This window comes from Vespa mandarinia, chromosome 3 (genome assembly GCF_050613455.1).
Source record: "Vespa mandarinia isolate Hongniang chromosome 3, ASM5061345v1, whole genome shotgun sequence".
NCBI classification, from domain to species: domain Eukaryota; kingdom Metazoa; phylum Arthropoda; class Insecta; order Hymenoptera; family Vespidae; genus Vespa; species Vespa mandarinia.
In genome coordinates this window covers 950,247-963,450 of record NC_140812.1, presented here as the reverse complement: position 1 = coordinate 963,450, position 13,204 = coordinate 950,247, and the positions used below count along the sequence as shown (strand labels likewise).

Here is a 13,204-nt window from a genome sequence, read left to right as displayed (position 1 = left end):
TATGTTATAAATTGTGTCAATTTTTTATTACCTTAATATATCATAATGAGATGAAGCATTTGTTGACAGGATTTTTTAACGATCCATGTCTATTTTCTATAAATATCTAATGATAAATATTATGAATTGATATCAAGTAAAATTTTTCTGGAAAGTAATAGGGCGGAAACAAAAGAATAATATTGCTCTCAATAAACGTCTATGACCTTTCATCGTCTAAATTTTTATGGATGTCGTATTATCGTGTATCAATTTATGTGTCAACATATGACAGCATTGAATACGCTTTTGTCAAATTTTTTGCAAGCTTAACAAAATGATTTTATGTTTATTTTTCTTTTTCTTTTTTTTTTGTTTGTTTATTTATATATTGATTTTTTTTTTTGATATATTAAACTTTTATCTTAATCATCAACCAGCTTATGAAAAATGCAGTCTCTCTTATACAATACTGATATAAAGAAAATATAATGCTCGTTGATGGTTATAAATTTATTATATTTTTTTTCTTTGTTTTGGTTTTTAACTAATATTTGTGCCGTTAAATGCTTATTCCCTGTTCCCATACAAGCAATTCATTGACGTTAAAGGTCAATAACGTTGAGAGAGTAAAAACGTAATGCTTTGAAAAGCCCAGTCCCTTTTACCCGTCCACTTAAATATATTACAATCGATTTCTATTTTATCAAATCTTAGCTACGACGAAGATCTTTTAAGCTTAGATAGAAACCCACAAAGACTTTCCGGAATGCATGCATGTGATTGTTTGGGCGTTGCTATTATTATGCAGGACTACACAGAGGAATTCCGTGACATCACCAAGGGTTCGAAGTCAAAGGAGGCACTTCCAGCTGGATCCATCACTCTCATCAATCAGCGACCGGTCGGCGAGGATCTGCATGTAAAGTTTTGTTTAAGTTTACATGAGAACCTATCGTCTTTTTCTTGTTAACTGTAATGAGACACGTGCAGATATATATATATATATCGTGTATCTAGTAGTAAAACATGCACATTTAAACCTCGCCTTAACGGAGGAATGATAGCGCGCTCGGAGGCACGAAATCTTTCACAAGTTGAACTTACGACGCGTGTAAAACCGCAACATACAAGCGGTGGATGGCGGAGGCGCATGAGCTCTCACCAAAAATAGGCTTTCTTTTTCTATTTTTCTTAGCTTCTCGCTCTGCTAATTCGATTCACTATAAGTTTACTTATAATATGCTTCATGCTTACTCACGAAATAACTCTTCTTAAATCGATCGCAGGTACACTTAAGTACAACCTTTGAAACCATTGAAATAGAGGTGATTTTAATATGACAGGTCTACTACTATATATATATATAGTCATCAAGCTCAAGGTATCTCTTTAAATTCTTTAGAGAGTCAGTACTAAAATCATCTCTACGTTGTTGTTTAGATTGTGTACGTTTTGCTTTCTTTTTTTTTTTTTTTTTTTTTTTTTTCCATAATATGTTTACGATATTGCAAGATTTATTTATTTTCAATTCATATTATCAATTCTCTTATATGTATACACATATGTTATATTATCGTATACTTTTGTATATATTATATATAACTTTCTATAAGAATTTTTTCTTAAATGCATTTTGTATACTATTATTGGGCTGTGCAATCATATATTCATAACTCCAAATCATTCTAACATCTTTGTTTCACATTTTGTACGATCAAATTTTCAAAACAGATATGTATGTAAATATACATTTGTCACAGAGCTATATGAATGATATAAGATTATTTAATACATGCTAAATACTTGGTTGTACGCACAAATACACATACACGAGCAAATATGTTTATATTTTTGGAGGCACATCTATTCTATAAAAAAAAAAAAAAAAAAAAAAAAATGAAAGTGAATATGAATTTTATTTTTATTTCTTACTATTTCTTCATCAATATAGGAATTCCCTCCAGTCAATCATAAATCAAAGTCAAAGTCTGCTGGTCGTGTTATAACAACAGATGGACTCCATGGGGATAGTAAAACAGATACTATTAGTTCGAGCAAACAATCTTCTGAAAAAATTAATCACGAAAGTAGTGGAGTTAATAGAAGTTCAACGATTACGTAAGTTAAACAAATTATTTATTAATATAAAGAGTTCAATGTATGTGTTACAAATATCATAAAAAAGTGTAATGATTTAATCTGAATGTTATGTTCTTTGTGTTACATTTTTAGGAATGGTACCAATACAAAGCAGGAATCAAATCCATTTGAAGAAGAAGAATGGGATGAAGATGGTGGTGAACCATTAGTAGATAGTGGAGAGCCAGGGGTTCCAGTTAAAGCTTTGTATAATTATGAGGGAGCAGAAGCTGATGAACTCAGTTTTAAACAAGGTACATATTGCATACTGCGACAACAGCTCATAAGCTGCATTAATTTAAGATTATTAGAATTTCACTGCTATTAGCTTTGCTAATAATAATAAAATTTCATATAATTTACTTTTTTACAAACTGTAAATGAATTCATCATTGAACATTTCTTATTAATTAAAGGTGATATATTTGAGAAATTGGAAGACGAAGATGAGCAGGGATGGTGTAAAGGAAGGAAAGATGGTAGAGTTGGTCTTTATCCTGCAAATTATGTAGAGTTATTATCTCAATAGTTTATGCAAAGTTAAATTTTCTAAAATTTTTTCTTGGTTACTTAACAAGTAAAATTATGAAGAACAAAATCTAGTTATTTTGTTGTTTTCTGTTTTTATTTTTCGGTGATGCAATGTCATCACAAAAGTTTATTTTTGTTAGAAAAAAAAAAAACACTTACATATTTTTCGTGTATGACACGATGATTTGCATAAGCTGAAAATTTCACAAAAATTGTGAATACAAAGACAGTGACGTTATGTGACTGTTTTTCTGTTTTTATATCAAAGATAGTTCAATGAAATGAGTTCTTTAAAAAGATCTCAGACAAAACATCTCCAATTGCAGTTAATACGTTTTTTTTAGATAGATAAGTTAGTAAAATTCATTGTTAGTATTAACAATTAAAATGAATAACATGTATGCAAATCTTAGATCTTCGAGTAATGTACAGTCATTCATTTTGTAACGCATTATTACTGTTACAATTAAGAATCTTTTGGCTGAAGACAAAAATTTTATTTAATTTATTGTTATTAAAAAAGTACCTTTGAAACCTTACACTTATCTAAATGGTGTCATTGTACATAATAGAATTAAGAGCTTAGTAATATTTGAAGTTATTAGATAAAATGTCACAGTGTATGCGACAAAGTATATTAGGATACTTTAAAAATATACTTAAATTAAATATATACTATAAATAACAAAAATTCGGGACCCAAGAATATTCTTTTCTTATTAAAATATCATTTAAAAAAAAAAAAAGAAGAAAAAAAGAAAAAACAAAAAAAAACAATGATTCTAGCATTGTTCTTAAAAGAGTATTGGTCATTTTTTCTTGCATAAATTTAAGCATTTTAAATATCTAACGTTTAACACACTATCACTTCCATATATATATATATATATACACATATATACATATATATATATATATATATATATATATATATATATATAAAATATGCTTTGTACATATATAATGTCTTTTTATATAAAAATAATAAGACTAGAATATTATTTTCAAAGTAAAATAATTTTGTTTCTAAAATACAAATTTTGTATATTTCTTATTAAGAATATACACTTTCATGAAAATATATGTCACCTTACATTTATGTGTTTTCATCGAAAAATTGAAACGTAAGCACAAGCGAAGTGAATTATAGCATGTGTGTCCTTCATTGTAAAGTATAAATATATAAGTTATTTGACATTATAACAAACACATTATTAAAGGACCAATGTGTTATGTACACTTATAACGCAATTTCCTTTAAATCATTATTAGATGTTTATTTTTGACAGTTGCATTGGAAAATTTTATAGAAAACATAATTTTCCTAAAATATACAGAAGCCATGCATTATAATTTATTATAATTACCATATAATTTTCAAAATATTTAATACAAGTCGAAAACTGATTTTGACTGAAATATGTATTTTGATTTTTAAAATTATTAATTTACATGTAATAATTAGATATACGACGTATGTTAACGAAAATAAAAATTAAGTATGAATAAAACCTGTGTCTCTGTACACGATATTTATGTAAATAAAGTAGAATATAGTAAGGTTTTCAATTCAGCCTATGACTGATTATTGTAATCAATTACTTTTTAATCCTTCAAATCATGTTTTATGAAGAATATCCATAACTTCATAAATTGTTATGTAGAATTTACCTTCTGTATAAAATTTACTATGTATATCTAATAAACGTCCTATGTATAAAATATATACTATATTTTTAATAATGCTTTTATTTTAGGGGCAATAATTAAAAGATAGAAATAATACATCAATAATTATATTTGTTTTTCCATAAGTGTTTTGGTACATTTTGCAGTATTAATATTCACAATTTATATTAAGTAGCAATTAACAAAATATTACCATATGCAATCCTTTATTTTATTTTTCACCTCTTTTCTAATCATAATTATTTAAAAAATATTTTTAATATTAAATGTAATTATGTTGCGTATTCTTAATCGCACGCAATCATATTGTAGCAAAAAATCAGAGCTGTATTTAAAACTAATATATATATATACAAGTAAAATGATTACATTCATTTACATCAATTCACATCAATACATCAACCAAAAATATTGGTTCTACATATTTATATATTTATGTATTTATGTAAAAATGAATTAACATTTTACTATTAATAAACATGCACACATATTTCTGTTTTCTTTCAAAAATCAAAATATAAGTTTAATTACACAAATATATATTTACAAAATATTTGTATTCAGAAAAAATCTGTACATACAAGTAAAATATTGAATTCACAAAATGCAAAGTAATATATATTTTATCTTAATATTAAAAATGTACTATAATTTGTATTTTAATATCATTTAAATTCTATACTTTTTAAGTTAATTAATTTATACCTTAAATTTAAACAAACTAGATCCTAATATAAAACTTTTAAACTCGAAATATGCATATATGTATATTTTATAAAATATGTATATGAAGATTAAACAACTGTATCAATCATATAATTAATTGATATTTTAAAAATGATCATATATGTGTGGATGTGTAAATACATCTATATATATATGTAATTCTATTATATAGTATTTTTCTTTAACTTTCTATTCATCTATGACATTAATATAATTATTTTTGTTAATATTTTTATTGTTACGTAATGTTATAAAAAAAAAAAAAAAAAAAAAAAAAAAAAATTGAAATTTTTAATTATATGTTGTTACATTAGACAAACATTATAATATATATTAATAACTATTTATTATATTAAAAGTAAAGTTGATGTGCATATTTACATCAATGCGTTGCAACATGCTGTTGTAAATGTAAAAGTGTTGGAAATGGTTTCTCACATAATTGGCATACATGTGCATTACCATTATGTACATCCAGATGCTCAGATAATTCTTCTTCAGTCTCAAAAAGATCATCACAGATCATACATTGATATTCATATGCCTTCATTCCTTGCTTCTCCCATTCTGCTATTGCAGCTTCTTCTTCATGCGCTTGTGTATGCATTTCCAATAACATCTCCGAATTAAATATTTCTGCACATTGTACACATTGATAAGATGACTCTTTTGTTTTTTCATTCTCAGTTCCTATTGTAATAAGATTAGGATTGTCATCTTCGTCATCAAAAAGATGTTTTTCTACATGAACTCCAAGTGCATCCTCAGATTCCATGGAATCACCACAAATAGCACATTGATATTGTTCTTTTCCTATACTTTGCTCATCTTCACTAATATCATCACAATGTTTTTGTAAATGATCTTTGAGTATCTCTTCGTCTGTAAAAATTTTATCACATACAAAACAAGTATAAGTTTTTTTAGGTCTTTCAATACTTTTAATTCCATCTAATTTTGCACTTTTAGAAGTTAATGTATTTTCTAATGTAGTGTTTTCTACTGCTTTTATTTGAGTACCTACGATAGATTTTTTAATTTGATCTTTCACAGTAGTAACAAGTATTGAAGAATTTCGATTACTCGTATCTAATAATTTTTTAGAATCTATTTTTGCTATATTTTCTATATTAAATTCGGATTGATCATGACTTTCTAAATGATGCGCTAATATTTTTTCTGTTCTAAATACAACATTACATACATAACATTTATGTACTTGCTTTACTGAACGACATACATGTGATTTTACGAATCGAGCCTCCACAATTTCATGACATCTTTTACAACGCATCATTTTATGTTTGTTATGTCGTGGAATAGTATTTTCCATTTTATGTGATTTCATATGTACCTCAATCTCTGAACGATCATTGAAAGACAAATTACAAACACCACAAATATGTTTTGCACTTATTGATAATTCTGGATTCGTTATATTGCTACGATTTTCTATACTTTTTTGAAATCCAACAGTAGATTTCTTTGCTACAGATGTTGATGTCATTAAAATACTATGTTTTGAAGTTTTTTCAAACGATTGTTTTCTCACTCCAGGTTCTCTTTTAATAGATGATGCATATACTTTTTGAGTAGATAATAACTTGTGTGATATAGTTTCTTCTGAACCATTAGAATCAGAGTCCATAGTAGATGTATTATAATCATTGTACTTTCTAGATGGCACTCTTCTTCGTTTATGAGGTAAAATTTCAAGAGAATTATTAATTTTATTTATAGGTTTATGCTGATCAAGAATATGTAAATTATTAATTCTATGATATTTACTTTCCTGTATTAGATCTAATACCTTTAATACAACCGTAGGTTGAAATTTTTTTGAGATCATTGCTGTTTTTACAAACTCTGCTGAAACAGTTCTAGACTGTTGATTAGAAAATTCGAATGATTTAAATGACGCTTCAATATTTTTCTTTATTGTCTTTTCTATTATATTTTTTAATTTCTGATCTAATGCCTGATAAGAAGAACTATAGAAATTTTGTAATTCTTCATTCTTTATATCATTGCTATTTATCCCAAATAATTTATATTTCACCTCTTTTTCAATAAAGGTAGCCAATTCAAGCTGAATTTGTTTTAATACCTCTAATTCTGTTCCCTCTACTTCTATGTTCAAACATTTTTCAATTAACCTTTTATCATTTGAATCACTTATCGTAGGATGAATTCTACGCAATTGTACAGCATCGATAATATCTGTATTTTTTTCTTGACTATTTTCATCTACATTTAAGCTCTTAGATTCTTTAGGTAAATTATTTAAATGTGTTTTGTTTGTATATTCTGGTTCTGTTAATGCCAATGTCGATGTTACAACATACCTTACATCGCCGATTTCTAATTCTGATTTTACTGAATGCGGCAAAAATGCTTTTTTATCATTATGCAACTTAATTTTTGTAACAGATTCGTCAGTAATATCATACTCTGGAATATCAGTAGGAGAATTTTCTTTTTCTAAAACATTTTGTATATATGATTTGTTTTGTTTCAATTCATCTTGCATACCATCTTCCTTCAATGATATACTTTTATTCTCATTTGACAAAACATCATTATTGAGCAATGTTTGAGATCTTGTTTTTCTTGTATCAGAATCTGTTTCTACAATTACATTATCACTGTCATTTTTAATATTATATTTACCACTCATATTAGTTTCTAAATTTTTTAATGCTTTAGCTAATCTCTTTTGTCTCTCAGCTTCTTTATCTGCATTTGTTTTTGCTCTTGCTTTCTGTACAGGTGATAATTGTGCATCATCAGAAACTACAGAATCAGTATCTGAAGCATGCTCTCCAGTTGCTGCTAAAAGAGCTTTTTTCCTAGCTACCCAACGTTTTGTAGAAGCTTTTCTTCTTTCTATTGTTCTACCCCTTTTACCACTTAAAGATTTAACCCTCATTGGAACTAAAGATGGTTTTATTTGGGTATTGCCTTCATTATCATTTGCTCCTTCAAATTTATTGGTATTAATGTCATTTGTTTTCTGAGATGAATCTTTTGAAGAGGCAGGATCATCCTCTGATATGTACATTTCTTTTAGTGTATTTTGATCAGCAACACAATCTACACTTGCAAATTCCAATGGTATTAATGGAGGAACCTCTGATTTTGACTTTTTCTAAAATAATTATAAATTAAGGGATATTATTTAAAAAAAAATATTTCAAAAAGAATACTTATAAAATTATATATATGATTCATAAAATTTAACAATTGTTTATATTCCATACCTTTTCATTGGTATCAGATAAACTGTCATCACTACTCTGCTGCAATTCTGCAAGCTTTCTTTTAAATTGTGATATCTAGAACATGTTGATTTTAATTTTTTAGATTTAATTTTTACATTTACAATTATTATTATAATAAGTAAGGAATTGAAAAAGAAAGAATATCATAAAATAAAAGGACAATATTGAAAAAACCTAATGTAAGTCAGAGTTATTATAATAATAAGTAAGGAATTGAAAAAGAAACAATATCATATAATAAACGGCGATATTGAAAAAACCTAATGTAAGTCAGAGTTATTATAATAATAATTAAACAATTGAAAAAGAAACAATATCATAAAATAAAGAACGATATTTAAAAACCTAATGTAAATCATCTAAACAAATTTATATAGTTAAATATCTATTCTCTTAAATTATCTATGGGATTATAATAAATTGAATGATTAATGAAAAGGCGTGTTAAGAAAAACCAAACAAGTACAACTCATTCAATGAACTTTTGTAACAGAAAGTTAATGCTTACATATCACCAAATAAGTATATGTTGATAATATAAATTGAATATTTCTATACATACCGTATTATCAGATGCTTCTGATATTTCCAAATGATTTAACAATAATTCATTAGATTGTATAAATTGTTCCTTGAATTCACTCCACATATTCAATTTATATAAGCAAACATGACAAATGATATTCGGTAGACCCTTTTCATCTTTTATCTAAATAAAACATAATACGGTTATTAAAAACAGATGAAAAAGATTGATAAAATAATGAAAGATTATAAACAACTTACATCAATGGAGGTACACTTGCTAAGGTCATTGATTTGAAATTGCAGCTTATCGTCGAATAAATTACTCATACAACCATTTTCGGTAAGACAAATACGACACCTGCTATATAGATTAGGTAATTTCCGTTTTCTCGGCATTTTTTATAACTACGTATGAAAAAACGATATTATAACGTTTGTAGATCAAATGGTATCGAGAAACTTGAAGTATGCAGTGAATACGATGTGGCGGGTGTGCAAGATTATGACTTGATAAGACTATCGATACAATTCATTTGTCCTTACTTCAGACTTATTATTTATGAAAATTAAAACAATCGTATGGCGGTTCTACAAAGTTTCTATTTAAAAAAAAAACTTTCCCGAAGAATAATATTTTCACTTTTTTGTTATATAATTAATTTAATTAGATAATTGTTTATACTTCTACGTATGTACAATATAATAATTGTTATCTAATTACTTTGTATTAATCGAAACAACATAAAATAATAAAAATATAATACAACAAGTTTTCAAATGATAATTAATAGATTTCTTTTTACAAAATATAAATTAATTATTTTATTGATTAATTTGATAATGTTAAATAGTAAAATAAATAATGATGTAGCATATTTATGATATAAATTAAATTAAAAATTATATGTTCTGTATTTTAAATTGAAAAACAATGATTATCGAGTATTTAATCACAAAGTTTACGAGATTGTTAATATATTGATATCGAAAAATAATCGAAAGAAGAAGTTAATCGAAGTGGCGAGAACTATCGATTCAAATACTCGCAAACTAAACTTCGACTTTTATACTTTTCTAGTAAGTTCTATAAGATTTATTCAAACCACGACTGCGGTAATTCCACAAGCGTGATAAAAGTTATTTTTCTAGAATCATCCACTGAACATTGAATGATTTTAATCCGTTCGATAGAAATTATTCTTAACGTTAGAATATTTTATTAATTTAAAACAATGTAAGTACGATTTAATATTATCATATGTATTCTTAAATATATGTAAATGATTTTAATATACATCGTCATTGCCATTTTATTTATATAAAATATACAGAATATATTTTTTTACAAATCTTTTGATTTTATTTTTATTTATATTTGGTTTTATCTAATATTTAATTCTTTTTCACACACTATAATAGTCGACATTTACAAATGTTTAAATGTAATTACTATTCCATATAATTGAATATAATTAACAATTAATAATTACGTTTGAAAAAAGATAGTTAATAGTATTACATCCTGAAGAAAATATTGTTATATATATATATATATATATATATATATATATATATATATATATTTACTATATTCCAATTTATCATATATTTGTAATTATTAATATGATACATGTATCATCTTTTAGCATGGCTGCTGTAGATATTTCTCCTGCAAAAAATGGTGGTATTCTTAAAGAAATCCTTAAAGAAGGTGTTGGTGATGAACTTCCAATAACAGGTGGAAAAGTAACAGTACATTATACTGGAACATTGTTAGATGGAACTAAATTTGACTCTAGCAGAGATCGCAATGAACCATTCAAATTTAATTTGGGTATGTCAAATGTTATTAAGGCTTGGGATATTGGTGTAGCTACAATGAAAAAAGGTGAAATCGCAATGTTAACATGTGCTCCTGAATATGCATATGGAGAAACTGGTAGTCCTCCAAAAATTCAACCTAATACAACTCTTAAGTTTGAGGTAAAAAAAAAACTTTTCAATATGAAAGTATATAAAAATAAAATATTTATAAGTATAATATATCTAATTAGTTTATAAATTTTATATCAATTATCAGATAGAAATGATTGATTGGTCAGGAGAGGATTTAAGTCCTGATAAAGATGGAAGCATTGAAAGACTTCAAATTATTCCAGGAAAAGATTATGTTACTCCTCGTGATAGATCATTAGTAAACAGTATGTATGATATTAAATTATTATATAATATTTGCATATGTATATATATATATATATGTATATAACCTTTTTCATTTATAGTACATTTGACTGGAATGTACAAGGATGAAGTTTTTGAAGATAGAGATGTACAATTTTGTCTTGGAGAAGGAGAAGATGTAGGAATTGTAAGGGGTGTAGAAAAAGCCCTTGAAAGTTTCAAAAGTGGAGAAAAATCTAAACTTAAAATAAAAAGTAAATATGCATTTAAGAAGGAAGGTAAACCTGAATTTAACATTCCACCAAATGCAGATGTGGAATATATTGTAGAATTAAAAAGCTTTGAAAAGGTAATAACCTGAATATAATATTATTAAATATTTTCTATTGTATTTTTTATTCTAATTATATTAAAAAAATTTAATATAGGCTGTTGAAAGTTGGTCTTTAAATGGATCTCAAAAAATAGAGCAAGCCAAACTTTTGAAAGATAAAGGAACGAATTACTTCAAAAATGGAAAATACAATCTAGCTATTAAAATGTACAAAAAAGTGTTGGATTTTTTATGCTATGATAAAAATTTTGAAAACGAACTTAAAGCAGAGAGCGACAGTCTTCTTTTATCCACACATTTGAATCTTGCATTGTGCTATTTAAAAACTGATCAAAATGTTGAAGCTAAAGATGCATGCTTAGAAGCTTTAAAGTTAGATCCACATAATGAAAAAGCATATTTTAGAAGAGGACAAGCTTATCTTGCACTTGCATCACCTGAAATAGCAATTAATGATTTTGAAAAAGTATTAAAAATAGAACCAAAAAATATAGCTGCTTCAAAACAAATTATAGTTTGTAATAATCTTATTAAGAAACAACTGGCAAAAGAAAAGAAACTTTATGCAAATATGTTTGATAAATTTGCACAAGAAGACAAACAGGTTTGTGAAAAACAATAGTATATAATACAGATATTTTTTTCGTGCGAACTTCATTTTCTTCTGTGTAAAAGTAAAATTTGCTTCCATTTATGTTCATCTCAAATATTGCAAAAAAAAATTGAATATTTTAAATTAGATTCATTATTTATAAATAATGTATAAAGATCTTGGTAAACATTGAATTTCTTTAAGTTTTAATATATGATTTGAATTATATTTTGTCATCAAAATTTTATCATAAAATGAATTTTTAAAATATTTATGATATTGTAGTATTTATATTGTTTTAATATTTAGGGGTAATTTTAAAATGTAATATTAAAGTGTAATATTAATACCTATATATTAATAATAGCAATGAAAACATTTTTGTGACTTGATTTTAATCATAGAAAATAATCATGTATTTTCTAATTATTCATGATTTTGTTATTAATTATTAATTGTTTTGTTACTTTTGACCATAAACTATTAGTAATGTCGCAGAAGGAGGAGGAGAAGCTGCGACAACAACCCGATGTAATGCGTGGAGCTCTGGGTGAATGGGGACAAGAAGAAAGGCCTGGAGGTAGAGATGCAACTGCCTTTGAAAAGGAAAATCCAAATATTCTCATGCTTAATGCTAACGGCACAGGAGAATTTCAAAATATGTAAGCAGTTGCTGCACTCTTTCAGTACACTGCTCTATTTGACTGCCAACAATGTTAAATTTTAATATTCGATATTTTATGATGCCGTTAAGTAGTACTGGGCATAAAAAAAGTCATAAAGGCTTATTCACATTAAGAGCCAGAGTAAATCTCTATAATCAATTTGATACATATAATATATACCTAGTCAATTGTATTTTTCATCATTTTAATAACTTTATGTTTCAAATGATCAAATAGATTTGGAAATGTAATTGTGGATATATTGATTAGGAATATTCTGTATTATTCATTTTGAAGTGAATATTGAGAATTCATTAATAAAACGATGTTGGACGAGAAGTTATTTAATTATAACACAATTTTCTTTATCATTGTCTATCAGCAATTTTAAATATAACATAAGACATTTCGTTCATAATAAAATATATTTTACATTGTTTAAGATTTTAAGAATTTATTACACATATTGTCTATGCACAATGATGTAACTGTAAAAGTTACGAATAAACAATGTACAAAAAATAAGTGGAATAACCTTATTCAAATTATTATTTAT

General features: G+C 25.9%; 3 protein-coding genes across 7 annotated transcripts in view; 2 read left to right on the top strand and 1 right to left on the bottom strand.

The window, feature by feature from the left end:
• Nucleotides 1–3,522, top strand: part of Synd (protein kinase C and casein kinase substrate in neurons protein Synd) — a 47,724-nt gene extending 44,202 nt beyond the window's left edge. For 2 of the 4 annotated variants that reach the window (XM_035878129.2, XM_085655801.1), the window contains 4 exons: nucleotides 791–901; nucleotides 1,934–2,100; nucleotides 2,215–2,375; nucleotides 2,538–3,520. In XM_035878129.2, coding sequence (XP_035734022.1) covers nucleotides 791–901; nucleotides 1,934–2,100; nucleotides 2,215–2,375; nucleotides 2,538–2,650 — 552 coding nt within the window. In that variant the 3' untranslated portion in view covers nucleotides 2,651–3,520. Of the gene's footprint in view, nucleotides 1–790; nucleotides 902–1,933; nucleotides 2,101–2,214; nucleotides 2,376–2,537 lie in introns of all 4 variants that reach the window. The other 2 variants (XM_035878130.2, XM_035878131.2) reach the window with 2 other exon arrangements.
• A 1,834-nt stretch (nucleotides 3,523–5,356) lies between these two features.
• On the bottom strand, nucleotides 5,357–9,365 carry LOC118446864 (uncharacterized). Its single transcript, XM_035878004.2, has 4 exons — nucleotides 9,135–9,365; nucleotides 8,911–9,057; nucleotides 8,328–8,402; nucleotides 5,357–8,215 (listed from the first exon to the last, which is right to left on the bottom strand). Exons 1-4 carry the CDS (start codon nucleotides 9,270–9,272, stop codon nucleotides 5,450–5,452), a joined length of 3,126 nt encoding a protein of 1,041 aa, XP_035733897.2. The 5' UTR covers nucleotides 9,273–9,365; the 3' UTR covers nucleotides 5,357–5,449.
• A 582-nt stretch (nucleotides 9,366–9,947) lies between these two features.
• On the top strand, nucleotides 9,948–12,987 carry Fkbp59 (FK506-binding protein 59kD). 2 transcript variants are annotated; one of them, XM_035878014.2, is made up of 6 exons: nucleotides 9,948–10,110; nucleotides 10,523–10,859; nucleotides 10,957–11,077; nucleotides 11,159–11,406; nucleotides 11,486–11,995; nucleotides 12,482–12,987. In XM_035878014.2, the coding sequence occupies exons 2-6, from the start codon at nucleotides 10,524–10,526 to the stop codon at nucleotides 12,647–12,649; spliced, it is 1,383 nt and encodes a 460-aa protein (XP_035733907.2). In that variant the 5' UTR covers nucleotides 9,948–10,110; nucleotide 10,523; the 3' UTR covers nucleotides 12,650–12,987. The 2 variants fall into 2 exon arrangements, with proteins under 2 accessions (XP_035733907.2, XP_035733908.2); XM_035878015.2 differs by having other exon boundaries at nucleotides 12,471–12,625.
• Nucleotides 12,988–13,204: the final 217 nt, after the last annotated feature.

What these genes read in the sequence shown, in the direction of transcription:
- LOC118446864 (XM_035878004.2), bottom strand. Translation starts at nt 9,272, where the DNA reads ATGCCGAGAAAACGGAAATTACCTAATCTATATAGCAGGTGTCGTATT. An exon ending in CAGAAGCATCTGATAATACG is followed by an intron (nt 8,403 to 8,910) that starts GTATGTATAGAA and finishes AACATGTTCTAG; the next exon opens with ATATCACAATTTAAAAGAAA. An exon ending in TATCTGATACCAATGAAAAG is followed by an intron (nt 8,216 to 8,327) that starts GTATGGAATATA and finishes TAATTATTTTAG; the next exon opens with AAAAAGTCAAAATCAGAGGT.
- Fkbp59 (XM_035878014.2), top strand. Translation starts at nt 10,524, where the DNA reads ATGGCTGCTGTAGATATTTCTCCTGCAAAAAATGGTGGTATTCTTAAA. An exon ending in AATTAAAAAGCTTTGAAAAG is followed by an intron (nt 11,407 to 11,485) that starts GTAATAACCTGA and finishes AATTTAATATAG; the next exon opens with GCTGTTGAAAGTTGGTCTTT. An exon ending in TTGCACAAGAAGACAAACAG is followed by an intron (nt 11,996 to 12,481) that starts GTTTGTGAAAAA and finishes GTAATGTCGCAG; the next exon opens with AAGGAGGAGGAGAAGCTGCG.